The sequence below is a fragment of the Hypanus sabinus genome, chromosome 16 (genome assembly GCF_030144855.1).
Source record: "Hypanus sabinus isolate sHypSab1 chromosome 16, sHypSab1.hap1, whole genome shotgun sequence".
NCBI lineage: Eukaryota > Metazoa > Chordata > Chondrichthyes > Myliobatiformes > Dasyatidae > Hypanus > Hypanus sabinus.
In genome coordinates this window covers 34211940-34238768 of record NC_082721.1, presented here as the reverse complement: position 1 = coordinate 34238768, position 26829 = coordinate 34211940, and the positions used below count along the sequence as shown (strand labels likewise).

Sequence of the window (26829 nt, the reverse complement as noted above, 5' to 3'; positions counted from 1 at the left end):
TCCCCTCCGGCGAACAACAATCCCCCCTCCCCCCACCGGCAAAACAAAGAGCGCACCCGCTACCAAGTACAAGCATGAGCTAAGCGATAGCAAAGACTCAGACTTTGCAGTTACCCCAAAAGCTAAAGCAATTCATCCAGCATTTGGCAACCCACACATTCTTTCTCTCCCTAATAAGGGAGAGGGAGGTGTCCCTCGTTTTCACAGCAAGCTGGAGACATAACAACATCCCGCTGGCTTACGATGTTAAGTCCGTTTCGTCACTTTTTACGAGCTCTGTACCCGAAGATTGCGGTCTTCGGGCCCACAGTGAAAAATCTTCCGGCCTTCCCGACGACACATTTTATTTTGGCTAAAATAAATTTTTTCCCAGAAAAATTAATGAATGAAAAGTTTTAAATCTCAAACTGTTCTGACTATCTACACCCTCTACACCAGATATTTCAGATTTGGAGCCTGAACGATCAGATTCACCCCCCATCATTGGACCAGATCCAGCCAACAAAATGAAGACCAACGAAAGGTAGGTAGAGCAATGGGAAATAATAGATACATTATAGGCCATAGTAATGAAGGCAGTGACCAAGCTATAGGGCACAGTGAAAGAAGATAGAGACTTATTAACTAATGAGCAGATAATAGATTCATTTTCCAGTAATATTCCATTTGAGGACCATCACTGAGAAACTAAAGAAGAAGAGGCCAGCAGAAACTCATGACAGGACCTCCTTCACTCCTAAAATGTCGTGATCCTCCGAAGGAAAAAGATTACCTCCTCTCTCTCATTTTAAACTGTGACCCCCTTGTTCTAGATTCTTTCACAAGAGAAACCATCATATCCACGTACACCATTTTTCCTTCTAACCTGCAGCAGAGAAAAATATACATAGCCTGTCCAACTTTTCCTGATGAGATAAGTCATCTATTCCAGGTATTGATCTAGTATACTTCCTTTGGACTGCTTATTAACAAACTTCCTTAAATAGGGAGATCAGTTCAGGACATTTACTCCAGGTATGGTCTCACCAGTGTCCTGTATAATTGAAGCAAAATTTCTCCAAATTTGTACACAACACCCTCACAATAAACGGTGACATTCAGTTGGTTTGCCTTATTACTCGTTGTACCTGAATGCTAGGATTATGTGATTCATGTACTAGGATCCCTCTGCACAACAGAACCCTGAAATCTTTCATAATTTAGATAATAAGCTTTATTATTATTTTTCCTGGCAAAATGGCAAACTTCATACTTTCCCACATTTGGTACATCTGTGCCCATTCATCCATCCCATCTCTATCCCTTTGTCATCACCTTATGTTCTCTTCACAAAGTATATTCCTATTTCTTAGTGTCACCAGCTAATTTATCAATCACATCTTCAATGCCTTCTTCCAAGTCATGTACAGTATATAAATTGTAAAAAGTTAAGGTCCCAGGACTGATCCTTGTTGCACACTTTTGTCAAATCTTAGAGCCAAAAAAAAACCCTACTTTCTCTTTCCTGTCAACTGGGCCATCTTCCAGCTCCACACGGTAACTCCTACCCTGTGAAATTTTATTTTCTGTAATAACCTTTCATTCATCATCTTATCAAATGCCTTATTGAAATCTCAGTGCATCCCCAGTTTTCCCTCTTTATCCACAATGTGCGTTACTGCTTGAAGGAATTCTGAATAAATTGGCCAAACATAATTCCCCTTTGAAAAAACTATATTGACCTGATACTTTGAATTTTTCAACATGCTCTGCTGTAGTATCTTTAATAATAAATTCCAGCAATTCCCCGACAACAGATCTAGCCCAGTTAGTCAGAAGCTTCCTGCTTTCTGTCTCCATCCCTTTTAAATCAATTTAACCATCATTCATTATTTTTCATCCAGTTTGATGAATGTAGAGGTCATAGAGAACCTACAAAGCTGTGCCAAACAATTCCTTACCTGAGAAATTTCCGAGGGTTACCCATTACCCTCTATTTTTCTGAGCTCCATATATAACTGTCCAGGAGTCTCTTAAAAGACCCTATCGTATCCGCCTCCACCACTGTCGCCGGCAGCCCATTCCACGCACTCACCACTCTCTGTGTGAGAAAACTTGGCCCCGAATCCTTCGATTTTGCTGCTGTTCAGAGATTTGGTGTTGACCAGAGATGACTCTTGTTTTCCATTCTTATTTTCAGCCTCAGACCAAGCAAAAACCCAGTGACAGAGATGGGTTTCAGTCCTGTACCCACTATACCCCATTACGGTGAGCACTGATTGAAACTAAGAATTATACTTCACAGCGGTGAATGGATTTGGCTTAGAAATGGTAGCTTGTGATCAATGGGTAGATTTGAAAGCATCATTTATCAGAAGCCCTCGAGCTGATGAAAGCTTTTAGCCAGTTTCTGTGCTGCTCAGGAAGTGAGAAGGGCTGACTGTTCAAGAGGTGCAAGCTTGACATGAGGAGATAGCGTCAGTAACTGTCTGCAGCTCCCAAAGAGAGCCTGCTCTGATTTAATTCCATCCTCTCTGGCGGTTGAGTGATTCAAAACAATGAAAGGATTAAATGGAAGGAAGATAACCATAAGGTCCTTCACACAGAGCGTGAGGAGGTAGAGAATATTTCTAACGCTTGAGACAGAAACTAAGTAGTAAGCAAAAATTAAATTGCATATGCAGAGTCATGAATAGATACAAGAATATGAGATGTTTTAATATTTCCTTATGAGAAGGCCATTCAGCCCACTGGATCTGTCCAATTCTCAAAGCAATCCCTTCATTCCCATTCCTCTAGTTTACTTGCAGAATCCGGCAGTGCCCCGGCCATCTAAACCAGAGGTAACTTACAATGTCCAATTAACCTGCCAACCAGCATGTTATTAGAACCTGGGAAGAAATCACAGGATGGCAAGGAAATCCACATGGACACAGGGCAAGAGTGTGAACTTGACACAAGCTGAAGGTCAGTTTGCATCCACGTGCAGGAGCAAAGTGACAGCAGTACTGCTCATTACACCACACCTACACAACGTAACTGCCAGTGTAGACTGGAGTCTGCGCTAAACGTTCTGAAGAGCAGGGAGAAGATGGACAATACAGTACAGACAGAGATGGGTTGTCCAGTGCAGGGGGAGATGGGTTGTCCAGTGCAGGGGGAGATGGTTTGTACAGTGCAGGGGGAGATGGGTTGTCCAGTGCAGGGGGAGATGGTTTGTACAGTGCAGGGGATATGTTGTACAGCATTGTGTCATTTTGTTTGCTTACTAATTATTGGTTTTCAACATAGCTGTTTTATTTATTTTTTTCCTAAATGCAGTCATTGAGGATGCAACATATGCTGTCCCTGTAAAGGCAGCAAACAGAAGACCACCAGATGAGTATAATGTTGGGTAAGTTTAAGGCAATAATGAGACTAATAGACTACTGCAATTACATGTGATCCACTGGATGCTGATTTATTTAATTAACCGTTGTGTTTTGGGGAGCTGCTGGTTTTGTAAGAGCATCCAAGTTTGCTTCTTTTGCCCGTTGTTTCCTTCTTTCTCCTTAAGATGCTGCCTCACCGTAGCAGCAGAGTGTAGTTAGGGAGCCTGGCATCCTCTCATTTCAGGAGGCAGGAGAAAGGAAAATAGTTTTTCTTATTGTCAGTTCAAGAGCAAGCCGACATAAAAAAGTTGCTAATGTGATGATAGAATAAAGTGAAGTAATTTCTCCTTTAGACTAACTGTTTTGTCAGGATGATTGGGGCTTAGATGTGACCTAGGCATTGCCTTTCTTCCTGTCTGTCCACTTTCTCAGTTCATACATTCAATCCAGCCAAAGCTTTTTCTTATTCCATTCATTATGTAGAAGTCCTGGTAATCAACATCAACGTTTTCAAAGGCATAATTCATATCAGTCCTGTGAGATGTTTGGTTCTTTCTGTGCCCTTTGAGTTACATCTAGCAACAAGAGAAGAATTAATGAATCTGGCATTCGCACTGAACCACCAAAAGCACCTTCTGGAGTCCAAGCTTAAGTCGTAACTCTCTAAATTGAAAGCAAGCATGCAGGGGTCAGGGTTGTCACTCATCTATCCAGAGGAACCTATGGTTAGTCCTTGCAAAGCCCTAGCCTTTCGCTTGCCTCCTGTAACCCTGTGCAATTATAGTATAAGGGACAGAACTTTGCCTTGAACATCTCATTGACTTTTAGCCAGATATTCAGAAGGAAAGGATAACTTCATGCTCACTGACTGGGTTTTTCTATACTTAGTTACAGCCCAGCCATGAAGGTTGTGAGGTTTGTGAAGGATGCCAATGTTGGCTTGCAGCTGGCTGGAGGCAACGATGTTGGAATATTCGTTTCTCGGGTTCTCGAAGACAGTCCTGCTGCCAAACAGGGAATCCAGACAGGAGATCAGATTTTAAAGGTAATAGAATGAGAAGTAATCCAATCACAAACAGAAACAAATAAGAGAATGTGAATTCCTGATTACTATTGTTATTATTGATAGAAGCTAGAGAACAAGTGCTGGTATATAGCAATAGTATAAATAGATACTTAAAGGTGGACTAAGGGTTTGCTTATGAATGTGTGACACTATGACTCTGAGATTCCCTCCCATGTTGCTCATTATTTCCAGGTAATTAAATGCTTAACAAGGGAAAAAACTTATTTAACCTAAGGTCTCATTTAGACAGACTTATATACATTACCATTGCCACCACCTTATCCCTCCCTGCTCCTCCACCCCCACTCTACATAGCCAGTGATTTAGGCTCATTTGAGAGGATCCAGTGAAGGCATTTGCCAAGGTTAAACAAGAGCAAAAGCCTAGACTGATCATTGGAATGGTAAAGGTGGAACTGAGAGACCATATTTCAATGCATAGATCCACAGAAAGAATTTACCACAGGTGCCTGGCGTGGTAGACTCTGAAGCGTCATTTAAAAGGCAACACAGTTGGTATTTGGGGAAGGAGAATGGTGAAAGTTTAAGGATCAAGGGTCAACTTTATTCAGGTCATACAATTTACACGTATTATGAATTTGCTGTGATGTGTTGCCATGACACGCAACAAAAGCAGAAATATTCAACAGTTATAAGAATGAAGAATTATATAAAATAACCGTAGAGGTTAAGTACAATTATGGAATAAAATGTGCATAAATACATAAATTCTAACATGTATTTACAATGTAAAGACCATTTATATAAAGTGGTACATTGCACTACAGTGACTGAAGTAATAGAGAGAAGGGAGGGGTGGCTAACTAGAATTCTTGACCAGACTAACTGCCTGTGGAAAGAAACTATTAAAATGGCTTTTTTTTTGTTTCAATAGCCCTTTTGCAGTTTCCAGAAGGGAGCTTTGGGAAAAGGTAGTTTGCTGGGTGGCAGTGTCTGCAATGATTTTTCCTGCCCACTTCTTTGTCCTGGACACATGCAGTGATGGTCGACTGCAGACAATGATCTGACAATCGGCTGTACTGTGAGAGGATGCAGAGAGTAATAGCTGATGTGAGAACGCTCTTGATGATGGCAGTGTAGAATTGCACCAGTGTGTTCTGGATGAGATGGGATTTTGCCAACTACCACAAGAAGTACATCCTCTGCTGAGCCTTTTTGTTAATAATATGGTTCTCCCATATGACGTCCTGCGAAATGATAAGACCCAGGAACCTGAATATCAAAAAGGTGCTGGATGTATTCAGCTCCAAGTTGTTGTGATTGCACTCAGACACTGGCTCATTTACTAACTGGAGCTACTTAGATTAAATATCAGAGAATGGAGTTCAGTTGATCAGAATGTGGATTCCTCCACCAAAAGTGAAAACAAAAGGAACAAAATTCTTTAAAATAAAACTAGGGATTTTTGTTTGAAAAGGAGTAATATCATAGTCTGTTGAGAAAGCAGATATGGGGGTTCAAACTCATCTACTTATGGAAATTAACACCATAGCAGTAAATGAACTCGTATTGTGCTGAAATATTATTATTCTACATTGCACATAAATATTATAAATAGTTCCACTGCCTTCTGGGTAGCCTCGGGAGAGACGAAGGCTATTGGAGAAAACCCAGACAGCAAATCCGGAGCAGAGCCCCTAAGGTGGCTGCACGTCATTGAACATCCTTCCGGCAGCTTCTGCAGCCAAGCTGGTGCCAAACGTATTGCCTCATAAGCTTTCCTTTGGGTTGCACTGGTGAGGACGAGAGGGGGATCTTTACACCTGGGCATGACAGGATCTCCATACCTTCCGCCCAGGTTTATGAGGATGATCGGGACAGACGGATGCCGACCACAACCTCAACACGGAACAGGCAGGTGACTGAGGTAACACCAGGAGGTTGACTAATAAAACAGAAACCCCAAGCCCAGAGTGGACAAGAGAATAGTCTCTGAAACCCATCAGTCCATAAACATCTAACGGGCAGCATTTCAACAATTGCTTTGCCATTAACGGTGATAAACCAGTCTTAATTAGATTAAAGTGAAGTTCAACATTATTATTCTTTGCCCTGAAGGTAACTTCTCTACCAGTATTGATCCATACACATAGCAAGGTCTGTTTTCACTCAGATGGCTGAATCTACTTGTGGAGATGCTGCAACTGACCTCCTTATCCTTGAATTAATACTGTACCTTATCTCTCTCCAGCAATCCTTGTCAGACATATATGAATAGATGTTGCGTGAATAGAGAATTGGGGTTTGATATATTCTCATTTGTACTCTACATCTTCACTGTCAAGGCTTCTTGTGATTAATTATCGCTTCTTTCACCTACAGTTGCAATTATGAACACTCAGCCATTTATCCTCTTGTCGAAATAGGTGAACGACGTCAGCTTTCAAAACCTCACTCGTGAAGAGGCAGTGCTGCTTATGCTGGACATACCAAAGGGACAGCAAGTGGAGATTAGAGCTCAGAGGAAGGAAGACAGTGAGTGTAACCTGCTAGTAAATATCTTCTGTATATGCTCTAATAAACAGTACCAATCCCCTGAGGGCTGACTTGTGCAGGTTAGATGTGAAATCTCTCGCCTCCAACAGAACCTCATCAAAGAATTCACTCTTTAGACGTGAGTTCAAGCCATGAGGACCTTTTCAGCAACTAGGGCACAGTATTAGAGGACACTTCACACGTCACTGGGTGTCATGTTAGGGTATAGCTAAATGAACCCAGACTGATTTAATCCAAGTTATTCCAAGCACTACAAGTTTCCTTCACTTTACAATTCTGGTGAAGGGTCTGTGATCTGAAATGTTGACTCATTTTCTCTTCCACTGATAATCCTCAATTTGCTGAGTACTTCCAGATTTCCTGTACTGGTTTGAACATTCTACGTCATTGCCTCAGCTGAAATTGACTGCTTTGGCACCATCTCCTTAATACATGATCACACAGCAGGGGAACAGGGCCTTTGGCCCCTCGAGTTCATATTGACCATCAAGCGCTTGATTCCATTTATCCTACACAAATCCTATTTTATTCTCCCCTTTGGGGTGGCATGGTAGCATAACCGTTAGACTAGCACTATTACTGCACCATCGACCCGTTAAATTCCGCTCCAGGTGACTGTGTGGGATTCCTCCAAGTGTTCCAATTGCCCCCTACATTCCACAGGTCTAGGGGTTAGAAGGTTAATTGGTCACAGGGGTGCAAATGGCGGGGGGAGGCATGGGCACATCAGGCCAGAAGAGCCTGTTACCAGGCTGTCTCTAAATTTAAAAAAAGTTAAAAATCCTGTCAATTGTATTTATCACTCACCTACTTATTAGAGTCAATTTACAGTGGCCAATTAATCGAAGAACATGGGTGTTTGGGATATGTGGAGGAACCCAGAACAGCAGGAGAAATGCATGCAGTCACAAGGAGAAGGTGCAAACTCCACACAGACAGCATCAGCGATCAGGTCTGAGCCCAATTCAAAGGCAGCAGCTCTCCATGCTGTGCCACTGGGTCACTACACCACTTTTACTGGGTTAATTCCAGGCTTTTGATTTGAAGGAAAGCAAACTTTTAAAAAGTCCAAATTTCAAGAAAACATCTGCACCTGTGGAAGCTGTGTGGGTTCAGTACAGATTGTATATTCTCTCCAGCACACCATTGCAGAGAACCTAAGGTACTGTTTATCTGGCTCCAAGTGTGTAGAAGCGCTTCAGTTTTACCAGATAAATCTGTGCTGCTTGTATCCAGCTTGTGCATTCACATTCTGAAGTTTTACATCTTAGGTGAGAGATATGTATAAATAATTCATAGGATTTCTTTTTCTTCATTAAACGCCATAAACTGTAATGTTTTGATGTAAATCATTGGGAATTGAAGTTCTGCTCAGCTGGATTTCCTGGTGTTATATATAAACACAAATTGATACAAAAAACCCTTTTTTTCAGTTTTTAAAAAAATGATCAACTCAAATGTTGGTGACTCTTTCTACGTGCGAACCCACTTTGAACACGAAGTGGAAGGACCTCAGGAACTAAGCTTCAGGAGAGGTGATGTATTCCGAGTCATCGACACGATGTACAAAGGGAAGTTGGGAGCGTGGTATGCTGTGCGAATTGGCCGAGACCTTACGGAGCAACAGAGAGGCACCATCCCCAACAAGAACAGGTCTGTAATATACCTGCAATGCTCTAAAGAGTATGGGCTTAAGGATGTGTGGCTAATGTTTCACTATGACTCAAGAATGCTAAACAGTAGATTTATTTTACCTGATGCATGTAGTTTAATATGTCTTGAACTCTTATAGACCATAAAACATAGGAGCAGAATTAAGGCACATGGCTCCTTGAATCTGCTCTGGCAATCAATCATGGCTGATTTATTTTCCCACTCAACAACATTTCTTCTGCCTTCTCCCCATAACCTTTGATGCTCTTAATAATCAAGAACTTATCTCCCTCCACTTTAAATATATCCATTGATTTGCCTTCCACAGCCATCTGTAGCAATGAATTTCACAGGTTCACTACACTCTGGCTAAAAAAAAGTCTCCTCATCTTTCTTCTAAAGAGTATACCCTTCTATTCTGAGGCTATGCCCTCTGATCCAAGACTCCCCCACTATTTGTAACATCCTCTCCATGTACACTCTGTCTCGGCCTTTCAATATTTGGTAGGTTGCAGTGAGATCACCCCCTCATACTTCTAAACTCCTCCCTGTACAGACACAGAGCCTTCAAACTCTGCCTATGCATATACCCTTTCATTCCTGGGATCAATCTCGCAAACCTCCTCTGGACCTTCTCCAATGCCAGCACGTCCTTTCTTGGATAAGGGGCCCAAAACTGCTCAAAATACTCCAAGTTTGGTCTGACCAATGCCTCATCATTACATTTTTGTTCCAGCCACACACCCACTCATACTGCTGGTTCCAGCTACACATGAACCCACAGACCACACCCTGGACCCAGCCACACACCCACTCATAGTTCGGACCGCTGGTACCAGGAACAGTCCCAAGCACTGTTTCCAGACATATTCCCACCCACGGTCCACACCCTGGCTCCAGTCACACAGCCAGCCGCAGTACAGACTACTGGCTCCAGCTTCACACTCTGGGCTTCTGGCTCGCACTCCAATCTGACGGGTGTGCCTGATGCCAGAACATCAGGACTAGCGGATTTGAGCACAGAAACAGGCTACGTGTTTCCAAGTTGCACCAACTGAACTTTGAATAAAGAGATTTCAAGTTCCTCAGTTCAAATTATAAAGTATAACGTCAGGGTCAGGCTCAGGAAGACTGAATGTGTAATTACAGTGGAGCCATTTTTATCTTCAGAGCAGTGTTGGTGTTTTTGTATGTATTATGTAAGCAGAACTATTATAATATAATCACGTGTATAGTCTGAATAAAGACTCATCTGAAGTTGTGACCCTGTGACCTGTAACTATTGTAATAACAATTACCAGCCTTTGACTACATATCCAATACCATTTTAAATTCAGACTCACGTTATCAGTATCTCACTCTTAAACTGGTATCTCATTGGGGGGAGTTAAGAGTCAGCCGCAAGACTGTGATTTTGGATTCACACATGCTTCTGCAGATTTCGAATTGGACGATGCATTTTATGATAATCTAGCTATGTCATGGTCACTGTTACCGATGTTCACTCTTTTATTCTACATTTTCCTCTTAAACAAAATGCATTTATTTTTTAATCATCATGGTGCATGTTTGACACTCATAATCCAGACCCTGTAGATTACCAGTCCAGTGAAATGCCAACAGATTAGTGTACCCAAGGCCACTGCAACATCCACTTGGGAAAAATACCACAAGAAAAGTGACAATAAACTAAGCAGATGTCTTGTGTTGTTCCTCCCCGCACAGGGCTGAACAGATTGCCAAAGTTGAAATGCAGAAAGCTTCATCGAGTACCTCAGCTGGAGCTCGGGCAGAGTTCTGGAAAATGCGTGGCCTGAGAGGGGCCAAGAAAAATATCCGGAAAAGCAGGGATGACCTTTCAGCCTTGACGATCCAGGGCAAGTTTCCACCCTACGAAAGGGTTGTCCTGAGAGAAGGTACAGAAAATGTCAGAATAAGACTTCAATCTGTTTTGAATGATTTGCAACATATCAAGAGTAAACTTAGATGAATTAAATCAGTGAGAAGTAGGGGTGGCAATTAACGCAATCCTCACAGCCTGGACTTATTTCGGCTAAAAGGTTTCATGAAGACTTTAGAAAAATAAATGAAGTTGGGAGGCTGTGTGAGTGTCTGCGTGTGAACCTCGGGACTGAGTGAAAATGAGTCACAAAGGCTTGAGCAGATGAGTGATTGTAAAAAATGGAAAAAGGGAAAGATGGGGAGAGACAGACAGCATTGGAAAAACACAGGGGAAGTGGAAGATAAAGAAAGCTATAGATAGATTAGAAATTTGTGAAATATACGATTGATGAAAGCACCTTGATGATACTGGATGACATTTGATAAACATATGGGATCTTTGGCAAAGAATACAAATATTTGGTAAGATACCGAAGGAGATTCAATAGTAACTTAAAAAAAAACATTGGATTTTTATAATATAAAATGATAGAGAGATTGAGCTGTGCACCTGGGGCTAATGAAATGTCTCATTCCTTGTGCTGGCTCAGGTCCAGAAAGGTCAGTGGGGTCCATGGATATTTGATGTGTGATCTATGAACACGTGGGATCAGATCCCTAATAATCAGCTGTTAAAGGGGAACCCATCTGAGCCCAGCCTCCAAACGTGCCATCTTCAATGTAATGGAAATATCCCCCTTCCAAATAAACAAAATGTGATTTTTGAGCTAATTTTAATTTATCTGCAACTCTCAAGCTTTTTTTAAATAGGAATGTATTTAAGTGGAGAGTGAGTGGTTTTGAAGCTCAAAGTGTTGATCAGAGCTTTACCTTTGCCTGATGTTTTAGTTTATCACCTATCAAAGAAGGTATTAGGTTCGCTCAGAGGTAGACACACAAATTCAATTCTTTACTGGCTTTGGAACAAAGATATTTTTCATCTCTTGGTTAGAATGCTGTGGGCTTAGGCCTCATTCCAGAGACATGAAGTCATAAATTACTGAGGCAATCAGTCAGAAATATTTTCTTTCAGATCTCATGTGTTCTTAATGCAGATGCATAAGGTAACCTGGCACTGTTCTTAGAGGAGTAAGAATGTTTTCCTGGTATCCTGGCCAACATCTCTCCATCACCCAGCACACCTAAAACTGAAAAAATATAGAAATGCTCAGTAGGTCAGGCAGAATCTGTAGACAGAGAAAAACAAAGTTAGTGATCTAGAAATATAGAAAAACTACAGCACAATACAGGCCCTTCGGCCCACAATGCTGTGTCGAACATGTACTTACTCTAGAAATTACCTAAGGTTACCCATAGCCCTCTAATTTTCTAAGCTCCATGTACCTATCCTGGAGTCTCTTAAAAGACCCTATCGTATCCACCTCCACCACTGTCGCCAGCAGCCCATTGCACACACTCAACACTCTCTGCGTTTAAAAAAAAACCTTACCTCTGATATCTTTTCTGTACCTACTTCCAAGCATCTTAAAACTGTGCCCTCTCGTGTTAGCCATTTCAGCCCTGGGAAGAAGCCTCTGACTATCCACACGATCAATGCCTCTCATCATCTTATGCACCTCTATTAGATGATCTCTCAGTCTCTGCTGCTCCAAGGAGAAAAGGCCAAGTTCACTCAACCTATTCTCATAAGGCATGCTCCCCAATCCAGACAACATCCTTGTAAATCTCCTCTGCACCCTTTCTATGGCTTCCACATCCTTCCTGTAGTGAGGCAACCAGAAATGAGCACAGTACTCCAAGTGGGCTCTGACCAGGGTCCTATACAGCTGCAGCATTACCTTTTGGCTCTTGAACTCAATCCCACAGTTGATAAAGGCCAATGCATCGTATGCATTCTTAACCACACAGTCAACCCGTGCAGCAGCTCTGAGTGTCCTATGGACTCAGATCCCAAGATCCCTCTGATCCTCCACACTGCCAAGAGTCTTACCATCAATACTGTATTCTGCCATCATATTTGACCTACCAAAATGAACCACTTCACACTTATCTGGGTTGAACTCCATCTGCTACTTCTCAGCCCAGTTTTGCATCCTATTGATGTCCCGATATAACCTCTGACAGCCCTCCACACTATCCACAACACCCCCAACCTTTGTGTCATTAGCAAATTTACTAATCCATCCCTCCATTTCCTCATCCTGGTCATTTATAAAAATCATGCAGAGAAGGGGGGGTCCCAGAACAGATCCCTGAGGCACACCACTGGTCACCAACCTCCATGCAGAATATGACCTGTCTACAATAAATTTTTGCCTTCTGTGGGCAAGTCAATTTTGGATTCACAAAGCAACGTCCTCTTGGATCCCATGCCTCCTTACTTTCTCAATAAGCCTTGCATGGACTACCTTATCAAGTGCCTTGCTGAAATCCATATACACTACATCTACTGCTCTACCTTCATCAATGTGTTTAGTCACATCCTCAGAAAATTCAATCAGGCTCGTAAGGCATCACCTGTCTTTTACAAAACCATGCTAACTACTCCTAATCATATTATGCCTCTCCAAATGTTCATAAATTCTGCCCCTCAGGATCTTCTCCATCATCTTACCAACTACGAAGAAAGACTTACTGGTCTATAATTTCCTGGGCTATCTCTACTCCCTTTCTTGAATAAAGGAACAACATTTCCAATCCTCCAGAACCTCTCCCATCCCCACTGATAATGGAAAGATCATCGCCAGAGGCTCAGCAAATTCCTCCCTTGCCTCCCACAGTAGCCTCGGGCATATCTCGTCCAGTCATGGTGACTTACCCAATTTGATGCTTTCCAAAAGCTCCACACATCAGCTTTCGTAATGTCTATATGCTCAAGCTTTTCAGTCCGCTGTAAATCATCCCTACAATCGCCAAGATCCTTTTCCATTGTGAATACTGAAGCAAAGTATTCATTAAGTACCTCTGCTGTCTCCTCGGATTCCATACACACTTTTCCATTGTCACACATGATAGGTCCTATTCTTCTTATCCTCTTACTCTTCACATACTTATAGAATGCCTTGGGGTTTTCCTTAATCCTGCTCACCAAGGCCTTCTCATGGCCTCTTCTGGCTCTCCTAATTTCATTCTTAAGCTCCTTCCTGCTAGCCTTATAGCCTTCTAGATCTGTATTATTACCTAGTTTTTTGAACCTTTCATAAGCTTTTCTTTTCTTTTTAACTAGATTTTCAACAGCCTTTGTACACCACGGTTTCTGTACCCTACCATCCTTTCTGTCTCATTACAACGTTCTATGCAGAACACCACACAAATCTCCACTGAACATTTGCCATATTTCTACTGTACATTTTCCTGAGAACATCTGTTCCTAATTTATGCTTCCAAGTTCCTGCCTGATAGCTTCATATTTCCCCTTACTCCAATTAAACACTCTCCTAGCTTGTCTGTTCCTATCCCTCTGCAATGCTGTTGTAAAGGAGATAGAATTATGATCACTATCTCCAAAATGCTCTGAGAGACCTGACACATGACCAGGTTCATTTCCCAATACCAGATCAAGTATAGCCTCTCCTCTTGTAGGCTTATCTACATACTGTGCCAAGAAACCTTACTGAACACACCTAACAAACTCCACCCCATCTAAAAGCCCTTGCTCTGGGGAGATGCCAATCAATATTTAGGAATTTAAAATCTCCAACCACAACAACCCTGTTATTATTGCACTGTTCCAGAATCTGTCTCCCTATCTGCTCCTTGTTGTCCCTGTTACTACTGGGTGGTCTGTAAAAAAAACACTTAGTAGAGTTATTAACCCCTTCCTGTTTCTAACTTCCACCCACAGAAACTCAGTAGACAATCCTTCCATGGCTTCCTCCTTTTCTGCAGCCATGACACTATCTCTGATCAACAGTTCCACGCCTCCACCTCTTATGCCTCCCTCCTTCCTCTGAAACATCTAAAGCCTGGCACTCAAAGTAACCATTCCTGCCCCTGAGCCATCCGAGTCTCTGTAATGGCCGCAACATCATAGTTCCAAGTACTGGTCCACGCTCTAAGCTCATCCACTTTGTTCATGATACTCCTTGCATTAAAATAGACACATCTCAAACCATCGGACTGAACGTATTCCTTCTCTACCACCTGCCTATCCTCCCTCTCGCAGTGTCTCCAACCTTTCTCTATTTGTGAGCCGACCACCTCTTGCTCTGTCTCTTCAGTTCGGTTCTCACCCCCCAGCAATTCTAGTTTAAACTCGCCCCAATAGCCTTAGCTAATCTCCCCACCAGTATATTGGCCCCCCTCGGATTCAAGTGCAACCCATCCTGTTTGTACAGGTCACACCTGCCCCAAAAGAGGTCCCAATGATTCAGAAATCTGAATCCCTGCCCCCTGCTCCAATCCCTCAGCCACGCATTTATCCCCCAGCTCACTCTATTCCTATACTCACTGTCTTGTGGTACAGGCAGTAATCCCGAGATTACTACTTTTGAGGTCCTGCTTCTCAACTTCCTTCCTAACTCCCTGTGGTCTGTTTTCAGGACCTCCTCCCTTTTCCTACCTATGTCATTGGTACCAATAAGTACCACGACCTCTAGCCATTACCTTCCCTGGTGGTGGCATCCGTCGGTCTCGAGAGACCATGGATCTGCACCTGGAGTTGCCAAACTGCAGGCCTTCCCCTCTCCACGCCACCGATGTTGTCCAAGGGAAGGGCACTAGGACCCATGCAGCTTGGCACCGGTGACGTCGCCTTGCTCAAGGACACAAACACGCTGCTTCAGCTGAGGTTCGAACCAGTGACCTTCAGGTTACTAGTCTGATGCCATGCCCACTAGGCCATGCGCCAACATAAAAGTGTTACCTTCCCACTTCAAGATATCGTGGACACGATCAGAAACATCCCAGACCTTGGCACCTGGGAGGCAAGCTACCATCCATGTTTCTTTCCTGCATCCACAGAATCGCCTATAGAATCCCCTGTCACTGCTGCCTTCCTCTTCCTTTCCCTACCCTTCTGAGCCACAGGGCCAGACTGTGCCAGAGGCACAGCCACTGCCGCTTCCCCCAGGTAAGTCTTGCCCCCCAACAGTACTCAAACAGAAGTACTTATTGTTAAGGGGGGCAGCGACAGGGGTACTCTCTAGTATCTGCCTCCTGCCCTTCCCTCTCTTGACCGTTACCCACTTATCTGTGTTCCTAAGCCCTGGTGTGACTACTTGCTATAGCTCCCTATCACCTCCTCCCTTTCCCTGACCACACAAAGGTCATCGAGCTGCATTCCAGTTCCCTAACGTGGTCCCTAAGGAGCTGCAGCTTTACGCACGTGACGCAGATATGGCCATCCGGGAGGCTGTGAGTCTCCTGGACATCCCATATCTGACACCCAGAACAGAACACCGGCCCCACACACATACTTCCTATTCCTATTCCTCGCAAGTAACTTACCTCGCCTCGACTCGTTATCGTCGAAGCCAATTGAGCCAAAGCCCTTCTACTCTGTAGCCCGCGCTAAAAAGCATTCTTCTTTTGAAATTCATCCCACCGGTCAAACTCGCTGATGTCTACACGCCTGAGCAGTTGTGCCTCGATCAAACCGCTGAAGAAAAGAAAGTCTCTGAGGGACTTCCTGCGAATGGAGACTTTTCCTTTTCAACCACTCAAACAGACTGTATGATCACATTCCTTGTGATGTCTGAGGAATCTCTCTATGCATTTCTTGGCTCGTCTTCTTTCCCTGTATTAGAATTCTGACCACATTTCAATTTTCAACTGAATTTCTGACTACATTTCAAAAGAAAATAACTAATGATGAAATGTTTTGAGTAATCTTGAAAATTGTGTAAACTTTCTTAGCTATCACATGGCTCTTGTGCAGGGATACACCTGTGTCTCTCCTTTCCAGAACCCCTTTTGAATTAAACCCTCTAAAATCGGTTGAGTTTTCTGTTCTTCCTACCAATATTCAAAGTATTTCTCTGCATTGAATTTCATCTGCCATGCGTTCTTCCATTCCACTGGGCTAGCTTTACGTTCTATTCACTTCAACCACACTTCCAAGTCTGTACAATCTCCAAGTTTTAGAAAAGTGTTGTGGGTATCAAACAGGACTTGACCAGGACTTGGAAAATAGCTCCTTAGTGTAGCAATTGTAGAAATGGCTCATACAGGAAAGCAGATTTTTAAGATAATTTGAGGAAAGTGTAGGGGCGGGATGTCAGAGGTAGGTTTCTTTTTACACAGAGCGTGGAGGGCGTGTGGAATATATTGCCAAGTTGGTGGTAGAGGCAGAATTAATGTTATTTAAGAGGTTCTTAAATAGGCACATTGATTAAAGTAAAATGGATAGCTATGTGGGAGGGAAGTATTAAATTGAACCTGGAGTAGGTTAAAATGTCATGAGCTGAAGAGTTTCTATTGTGCTGTAATGTTGCCCATCCTATGTTCTATCACATTATTGGATTTTAAACTGCTGTGCGAGCCTTTAATGTTTCAAATGAAGCACATTGAATTTTATGTTCCCAGGTTCCAATTTGTCACGATACTGCAGGTGGATAAGATCACACTTCAAAGTACAAATTGGATCTCAGCTATTTTTGGTTCACTAATTGAGTATTTGTGTTTTGTCTGAATGTCAAATTGGAGATCACGTCAAACTCCTGATACTGGGGTGTGCTCACGTCAATAAACCACAGTCGTGGTTTTCTCCTGTTTTAAAGCTCTGAAACATGACCAGTGTGTTTACAACTGAATTGTTGAACCTGGGGTTGCTATGCCTCTGGAGGCAGCTGAAGTGTACTTTCTATGACAGCTACACAGGGAGCTATGTAGAATGACGGGAGGGTGAAACAGCTCGGTGGAACCCTTACTCTTGGTTGCATCACTAAGTAAAATATATATTTGCTTTTATTTTGTCCAGAAATTATAATATTTATTCATTCTGCATTCTTTTATTTTGTGTTACAGCCAGTTATAAAAGGCCTGTGGTGATTCTTGGACCAATTTCAGACATTGCTACTCAAAGTCTGGTCAGCGAGCTGCCTGACCAGTTTGAGCTTGCCCGTGAGTACACATTACATCGTGACTTTAGTCCCCCATCCTAGATGTGAAGCCAATGATGACTTGACCAGAATGCAGCTCACCAGCTCAACTGCAATCTTAAATTTGTTGCTTACAGAGTGACTCCATCTTTCAGCATTCCCTGTTATTTAAAATGGGAATTTGTGCTTTGAAATCAGTGCACAGATCAGGATTACACTAAAATACATTCCCCTAGGCAAGCTGCTGCCCAAGGCCTCTCCCCTTTAGTCACTCTGCTCAGGCAATATAGAAAAAGTCAGAAAAAGCATGAGCAAACGAAGATTTTTATTTTAAAAACTTAAAAAATCAGAAATAAAAACAGAAGTTGTTATTAACCCCTTGTAGTTCATACAGTGTTTCTCAACATTTTAGACAGTAGCAGACAGGGCCCATTGTGAACTAAGCACAGCATTGGCCGCAAGTTGTATTTACTCTGATATTTAGTTTTGGTGAGAGAAACATTCTGAACCTTGACTCTGAGCAGACTCACTGCATCTAGACCCTCCCTCCCAGATTTATGCATCAGGAGCCAGGTTATCTGTCCAAAACCCTGCTAACAACTTTTAAGTGTCCAGTTAGAGACATTTAAAAACTATTCAAATAGATTGGAACATTTTAATTGAAATTAAAATATTCACAATTAAAAGCAACTCAAACCCCTAAGAAAAGTAAGAGCTGTAAAATAAGATAATTTAAGGAATGTACATAATTAGACATCCTGTTTCATACATTTGTTGGTTCCATTTAAATGAATGGGATCATTCTCTCTCCGCCAGGGATTCCTGGCATAAAGTCTGAGTACTGAATGTGAACTGCATCTGAACCTTTCCTCAGTAAGTCACTACTCTGGTCCTGGGCTCAAGGGCATTGACCGAGCAGATAGTCCGATATGCCTCAGAGCATCTTTGAAATCAGTGAAGACACAAGAGACTGCAGATGCTGAAGACTGGAGCAAAATAACTCAAGCTGCTGCAGGAAGTCAGCAGGCCAAGCAGCAAAGTGACAGTCAACTTTTCGATTTAAGAAGTTGCATCAGTTTTATCTTGAAAACTACATTTGAGCGCACCAACGCAGAAGTCTTGTCTCTAGGAAAGCACTTAACACACTTTGTTTGTACTTCAGAGTGAGCATAGCCCTGCAACTATCTCCAAAGGAACTGTTCACCACAATTGCTCATCCTGTCTTATTCCTGCAAATTTTAAATGCATGATCTCCAATTACCCTTAATTCTTGAAGTCTGAAAAAAATCTAACAATTTTACACCATCAACCCTTTTACAGTTTGCTAAACTTCTAATAGATCAAGCAAAATCTACATTCTCTTCAAACATGCCTAAGTTAATTAGTACTTTTAAATTGTGTATCAATTTTAGCCTCTCCTATGAAGCTTCACTCGGGCCACTTTTCACCCACCACGTGGAGGAATTTAAACCGGATGTAGAATTCTGATGGTGGACTCGGACCAAAATGTGTCCTGTGACTTAAATAGAATGTTTATTTTAATACTTTGGCTGCAACTTCCCTGCATTAATTGTGATCAATGTATAAAAACACCTGGATCCTTTCCTCCCTGTTTTATTGCTCCCAGTAAATGCTGTTGTCACTCTGCCTTCGTGCATCACATTGTATCTGTCTATGCTATTTGTCATTTTCTATTTTCCGAGTCATTCTAAATCACTGATCCTACACTATGTCCGTTTTAGAAACGATGCCGAGGAATTCTGAAGAGGGATCATCGTCCATCATCAAACTTGAAACTGTGCGACTTATCTCTCAAAAGGTAACTGATCATCAATTGGTCATCAGTTATGGGTCTTGTCCAGAAACCTAATAATGGTCAACCTAGATGAGATAAGTAATGTGGACCAGAGAAGTCTCAAGTTTGACTGTAGCTTGAGTTGTCTGATCCTTTTCTGGGCCATGGTTGAAATATCATGTAGAGTTCTCTATACCCCAGGTTTAGAAGGAGCAAAATGAAACATGGTATTGAATTTCTTATATATAAAAATATGGACATCATTTTGTGTAAGTGTAGAGTACACTTCACCCCATTGCCTATGGTGAAGTGCAGATAAAAAGTCATGAGCTATTGTGGGGAGGGGGTGGAGAAAACGGAAGAGCAGCTATCATCGTTGGGAATAATAAAGTGAATATTTTGCAGGAACAGTAATCCAAGTGCCAAGAGAATCTGGTGACATGAGTTCAAATCCCACCAGGGCAGTTGGATAACTGGATTAATGAATTCAGTTAATTAATTAAATTTGTAAAAGCATGCTGTTTTCACTAATTATAAGTATGGAACTATAGTTTGTAACGAAGAATGATCTGGTTCATCTCTTATGCTGCTCTCCTCACCTGTGGTTCCAGGTCCAAGCTCTGGATCTACATATTCTCAAGAGATTTACTGATTTTAGTGGCTTGTCACTTGCAGTCATGCTTTCCTTTGTCTTGGGCGCTAAGCAATGGAGTTCTTTCCTTAAAACACCCTCTTTCACATCTAGTGTGGTCCTTAAAACTTGTATCTTTGACCAAGACATTGTGTTTTCTTTTAACTTTCAGTGGTCCAGTATCATACATATAATCCCATTGATTTAGAACCACTTCAACGGTGGGGGAGAAAGCACTTCTCTGAAATAAATAATATGATACACATTATTTCAATATAATTTTCAGAACAAACATGGACTACTTGACATCACACCTTCTGCTATTGAGCGACTAAACTATGTGAAGTGGTATCCGATTGTGGTGTTCTTCAATCCGGACAATAAGCAGGAGGTAAAAGCCATGCGGCAGCACCTCTTCCCTCAGTCACGGAAAAGCTCTAAGAGTCTCTACGCACAGGCTGTAAAACTGAGGAAGTACTGGTCTCATCTCTTCACAGGTAAAGTCTGGAGCTTCAAGCATATGAAATACTTCAAGGTGATCAGTCTTCAGATGCACCCAGACCCTGATTAATTTAGGAGTGCATTTTGTTAGCTCAGATCTAAAACCCTGGAATGTTTTCAATAAAATACCTAAAATAAATTAATTATCAGGCCAGAGTTAATCTATAGCTTATTTTCTGCATTGTACATAATATGATTAGTGAATTTACTCAGTAATGGAAACATCATCTTAATTGTTGATTTATTCTGACATTATTATTAGAATACTACACTAAAATGATCTGTCATCATCCACTAAGCAGCAACTAAATTAAGTTGAATGCATTTTTTGAAGGTCCATAATTGCAGCACTGAAGGAGGGTATTCAACCTCTCCAGTCCATATCAGGTCCATGTAAGAACCATCCACTGATACCCACTCCCCACCCTCTTCCCATAATTGCCAGTTGCCTTTCTTGTGAGTGAGGGAGGGATGGAAGGATAATCTGAAAGAGTGAGGCGATGTAGAATGGAGACTTCACACAAACATGGCTCATTTGGGTCAGGTGACCTCTTTCAGTGCTGTAAATTCAGTATGAGTCAGATACAAAAGACCTCTTACTGGCCCAGAGAAACGAACTCGGCACCAACACATTTGGGAGACTGGAGAAGGAAAACTCTTTCATTTCTGCTGATGTCACTAATATCTTTCTCTTACCAATTAGACAAAGATTGGAATCATTAAAGCAACCATCCCGCACAGAGTGAAAAGGCATTATTAATTCCAACTCTGTTGTTCACTTCGTCTATTTTGGGAAATTTATTCTACTTGCCACTTTAGAAACAGTAGAGGCCCCAGAGAAATTGTTAGAGAGATCAGTTTTAAGGAACAACTGAATAAACTGGATCATGTCAGCCTCAAGGACAGACAGAAGATTACATTGATGTAAAAAGATATTTAACTGAAGAGAGAAGGCCAGCCTAGATTATTTCATCCAAAAATGCCAGGTCAGGACATCAAAGCAATTTTTGAACCAATATTAGAAATCATTTTCTCGCATGGAGGATGATCAGTAGCAGAATGGTTAAGAGTAGGACCCTGCGTGCCTTTAAAATAATGTTGTGAACTGCAACTATTCTCATTCTCCTGAAAGGATGAAGTCAAATAAGATGAAACCCTTCTTCATCTTGTGAACTTGGACATAGTTCTACATATCCCAAGAATTGCGCTCCTTTCATTATTACCATCAGGAAGGAGGTACAGAAGCCTGATGGCACACACACAGCAATTCGGAACAGCTTCTTCCCCTCTGCCATCCGATTTCTAAATGGACATTGAACCCATGAACACTACCTCATTTTTTTTTATTATTTCTGTTTTGGCACTACTTTTAATTTAACTATTTAATATACAGATGCTGTATACTTACTGTAATACATTTATTTATTTTCTATATTTATCATTAATTGCACTATACTGCTGCTGTTAAGTTAGCACATTTTACAACATACGCCAGTGATATCAAATCTGATTCTGACATTAATAATAAAATGATTTTCTAATGACCAGTTTCCTATCTGTCAAACAGCACAGAGACACTACAAACAAGCAGGATTATTTCTACCTGAAACTGCTTGGTATCAAGTAATTACTACTCCCTAGTAGTAATGTCATGGATTTTTGTTCCAGGTACAATAAACCTGAATTCTGGTTCTAGTGCGTGGTTTGAAACACTGAAATCAACAATCAAAGATCAGCAGACACAGCCAGTGTGGTTTCCTGAAGAAAAGGTGATTGATTCTGAGACATGCAGTGATTTTACCTCAAGTTTATAAGTTCAAATATAGCTGGTATATGTATAAGCCAACTATTGACAAAATGTTGATAAAGATACACCACCATGAGAAACCATTCTGATGTGGTTCTGACCTTCTGCACGAGGGAAGACCCAGTTCCAAGCTGATTCAGTTGAGCTTAGACAGAGCAGCAAGCAGAATTACAACAATTATTTTGGACTTGGGAAGGAAAAGATTAGCACAAATCCCTACTCTCAGAAAGTATGGACATGTGGACATCGGTGAGAAGGTAGCGGGATCTGTAGTGACATCCATCCTCTGTATTATCCTGACTCAGCTGGGAGCCCTCTTCTCTATGATGTAGTCAAAGAGGAGCAGAAGATCTCCACATGTCCTTCTTCAGGTATCTGAGTGGAGTTTGCACATTCTCTCTATGATTGGGTGGGATTCCCTCAGGCGCTCTGGTTTCCTTCTACATTCCAAAGACGTTGGAGGAAAACAGAGTTAATAGGTTGACTGGCCATTGTGAATTGATTATTCATTTTCATAGTGGGCAGGAGAATCAAGGAGGTGAGAGGAACTGATGGGAATATCAGGAAGAATAGATTACAGGGAAATAATGGGACAAATGGCATTTCTCTGGCATTGTCCTGATGGGCTGAACAGCTTCCTTCTATCTTATAAGAAATTATGAGCAATGGAGTGTGCATGGCGAAGGATAGATTGAATGCAGTGCTCATGCTGGAGGAGAGCTGATGTTGTTCTATTGTTTAAGAAAGGCTCTAAAGGTAAGACGAAAAATTATAACCAGTGAGCCAAATATCAGTAGTGTGTAAATCATTGGAAGGTATTCTAAGTTACTACATAGATGTGTAAGTATTCATATATACAGGGCCTGATTAGAGATAGTTAACATGGCTTTGTATGTGGTAGGTCATGACTAACCAGTCTTATAATGTATTTTGAGGAGGTTACCAGGAATGTTGCAGATGGCAAGGCTGTGGATATCACGTAAGTGGAGGCTGGTCAAGAAGGTTCTGTTGCTCGGCATTCAGGATGAATTAGTAAAATAGCTCCACAAGAGAAGCCAGAGAGTGGTAGTAGATAACTGCCTCTCTGACTGAAGGCCTGTAACTATTGGTGTGCCACAGATGTCAGTGCTGGGTCCATTGTTTTTTGTCATTTATATCAATGATCTGGATGATAATGTGGTAGACTGGATTAGCAAATTTGTGGATGAGACTAAGGTTGGGGGTGTAGTGGACAGCGAGGATGATTATCATAGCTTGCAGTGGGATCTGGACCAGCTGGAAAAATGATCTGAAAATGCCAGATAGAATTTAATGCAGATAAGTGTGAGGATTTTAGCTTTGAGAAGACAAACCAGGGTAGGACTTACACAGTGAAGAGTAGGGCACTGCAGAGTGCAGTAGAACAGTGGGATCTGGGAATACTGATGCATATTTCATTGTAATAGGCATCACAAGTAGACAGGTTGATAAAGAGAGCTTTTGGGCTATTGGTCTTCCTAAATCAGAGTACAGAGTACAGGAGTTGGGATTTTATATTGAAGTTGTATAAGAGATTAGTGAGGTCTAATTTGGAGTATTGTGTACAATTCAGGTCACTTCCCTACAGGAAAGATACCAATAAAATTGAAAGAATACAGAGAAAATTTACAAGGATATTGCCAGCACTTGAGGACCCGAGTTACAGGGAGAGGTTGAAAAGGCTAGGACATTATTTAACAGAGCTTAGGAAAATGAGTGCAGATTTGATAGATATATAAAATAATGAGGGGTATAGATGGGGTAAATGTAAGTAGGCTTTTTCCATCAATGGTGAGTAAAACTGGAACTAGAGGTCTTGGGTTAAGAGTGAAATACTTAGGGGAACCACAGGGGAAATTTTTTCACTCAGAGGGTGATGAGGTTGTGGAACAGGCTACTGCATTAAGTGGTGCTTGTGGGTTGAATTTCTACATTGAAGGACAATTTGGATAAGTAAGTGGATGGGAGGGATATAGAGGGCTGTGGGCCAATGGGACTGATCAGCATGGCCTAGATGGAGCCGTTTTCTGCTGTGGTGCTCTGTGACTCTGTGATGAACTGTAAAGGGAACTTAAACTACAAGGGAAATGGGTGGAACAAAGTCGGCAAAACAGTATTAACACATTAATTGTTTGTGGTGAAGCTCACAATAGGGTAGGTTCCCTCTTAATGGTGAAAGCAAATTAATAGATGCAGTGGAATCTGTGAGTGCAGAATGTGGAACATGGTGGGGGGGCGGGTGAGGTATTAGATTAATGGGTCATGTGACTTTTTAATACTGTATGTGTTTCAGACTGAAGAAACAGTTACTGAGGATATAGAATTGATGAATCGATCACACAGCGTGAGTATGGATTACCTGAGCTGTGAGGACAGCAGAGCCAACAGTGATTACGAGGACACAGATGCAGAGGGAGGGGCATACACAGATAATGAACTGGATGACGGGCTAGATGCACCTGCAATCACTAGGTCCTCAGAACCCGTCAGGACTGTTGCATCTCAACTGCCCACAATGGAAACTCAGGTATGTGAAACCATGGTGGTTAACGTTTACTGTGGAAGGAACATGGAATCCAGGTGAAAATGGAGAACTGGAAAATCTAGTGCTTAAAGAAAAAGGCTATTAAACTGAATGGGTTGTTATTTATGTTTTTGGTGTCTAGAGAAATATTTGGAGCTATTTCAGAAACCATAACAATATGACAGTTGGAGTCATCTGGTTACTCATGATGTTAAATACAAAGAAGCTTAAAACTTCTTGATCAATAAGTAGGAAGTATTAGGGAAGTATTAACACAGAGAATGTAAGGGGTTAGAATTCACATTGAGCAATGAACGATTCTGTCGCCAATGACAAATGTGGTAAATAAGAATGAACCCTTTGTGACCTGGCATTGCCAATTTGTGCACCCAAGCCAGCCCAGTGCTTAATGCCGAGGTGCTGAAAACACTTAACACTTTTACCAACCATTTAATTAAGCCTAAATTATAAAACGTGTAAGTTAACAATATTTACTTTTGTCACTCATGAACATAGAGTAAAATGGAGGAACTGCACAGCTTTACATCCCACCAGTGTTTTGGCTACAGTGGGTCTGAACTTTCAACCTTTTATTGGTAGGTGGAAGACACTAATTAGCAGCCAGGACTAACAAAAAAATGCAATGATTTGGCAGGGGAATTTCCTCACTAACTTAAATGTAAATGTGTCTAATATTGTTTTCTTGCTGAAGTGTTGCTCAGTCTGCATGTTTGTCCCAACAGGTAAAGCCTCAGGGTCAGTACAGGGATCCTTATTATACCAGGTGAGTGCCTTTAATATTCCTCACCCAAAGCACTTTATTACAGGAATCCTGCACACAGATTGTAACACCCCATGCTTCTGATCCATGAGACTAAAACCTACCGTTAAACCAGCATGAAATTGTAATTCTCATCTTTATTTTTCCTATAAAGGAAACATGTTAATTAAAGTGACAGCTAAAAATTAAATGTTTCTTTTTTTGTAATACAATCCTATGTAATTTTGAAAAGCTTTTGTGCTTTGTTAGCAGGTTATTTAAAGTTATATTGTTCCTTCATAGCAGTTAAACATTTACAAACTGGATCCAAACCTGGACTTCTAGCTTACAATTTTAAAAACATTCATTGAGCATCTAATGAAGCTAATTATAGCTCAAACAGTATACATACTGATCGACTGCGCAGTAATTCATTAAGTCCCCACTCTGCATTCCCTCTATTTAAAGTTATTAATCAATGCCGAGGGTGCATTGGTGTGAGCTGCTCCCCCCCCATTTCCTCGCTCAATATTCCTGTGAACTGGTACAGCCAGGAAGTAACTGCAGATTCTAATTCTAACTTTGTTGATGTCTTTGTACGCCAATCACTGAGGGTTAATTTAGACATTCAGCACCCAATTTGTGTATTGGTTGTATTGCAAGAGGATTTGAGTATAACAGCGAGGATATATTGTTCTGTTTATGTAGAGCACAGGTGAGTATGCATCTAGAATATTACATTCAAGTCCAGCCCCTCAACCTTTGGGGAACGCAGCTTCCAATTCACACATTAATCATCTCTTATTTATATGCTATTTATTTAAAAAAATTTGCAAAATATATATTGTTAAAATCTCAGCATGCAATATGTTTTGTTTTCACTCCTTGAGTGGAAAGTTGGTCAAAAACACTGGAAGTGTATAACTGCTTTCAAAAGAGGAACGCATTACTTGGTTATCTGTCTGTTGAGCCTTTTGTTTAGTTGCCAGTTGTCACTGAATTAGCAGAACCTTAAAGCCAGCAGGTTGTGAGTACAGGTTTTGCTCTGAAGACTCAAATGCAATGGTAAAGGTGTCATTTTGAGGGAGCTGCAAGTGTTTTGCAAAAGGTATCAACCCAGGCCCTATCTGTTCTCTCAGATGTACATAGACGTTCCCATGGTGTTGCATGGGGAGTTATCCCTGCTATTCTGGTCAGTACTTATCCCTCAGAAACAGTTAATAAGAGCCCTTTTCAGTTTGCTGCTTCACAGCTCCAGGTTCAATC

The 26829-nt window shown here is 41.5% G+C and overlaps 1 protein-coding gene across 5 annotated transcripts in view; it reads left to right on the top strand.

Annotated features, from left to right (window-relative positions):
- The window catches only part of LOC132406209 (tight junction protein ZO-3-like), a 101427-nt gene that overhangs the window by 71659 nt on the left and 2939 nt on the right, over positions 1–26829 (top strand). For all 5 annotated transcript variants that reach the window (XM_059991538.1, XM_059991539.1, XM_059991535.1 and 2 more), the window contains exons 8-20: positions 439–523; positions 2180–2247; positions 3301–3373; positions 4239–4395; positions 6803–6911; positions 8366–8585; positions 10311–10501; positions 17454–17549; positions 19270–19346; positions 20240–20450; positions 22123–22223; positions 24573–24806; positions 25547–25587. In XM_059991538.1, coding sequence (XP_059847521.1) covers positions 439–523; positions 2180–2247; positions 3301–3373; positions 4239–4395; positions 6803–6911; positions 8366–8585; positions 10311–10501; positions 17454–17549; positions 19270–19346; positions 20240–20450; positions 22123–22223; positions 24573–24806; positions 25547–25587 — 1663 coding nt within the window. The remainder of the gene's footprint in view (positions 1–438; positions 524–2179; positions 2248–3300; positions 3374–4238; positions 4396–6802; positions 6912–8365; positions 8586–10310; positions 10502–17453; positions 17550–19269; positions 19347–20239; positions 20451–22122; positions 22224–24572; positions 24807–25546; positions 25588–26829) is intronic.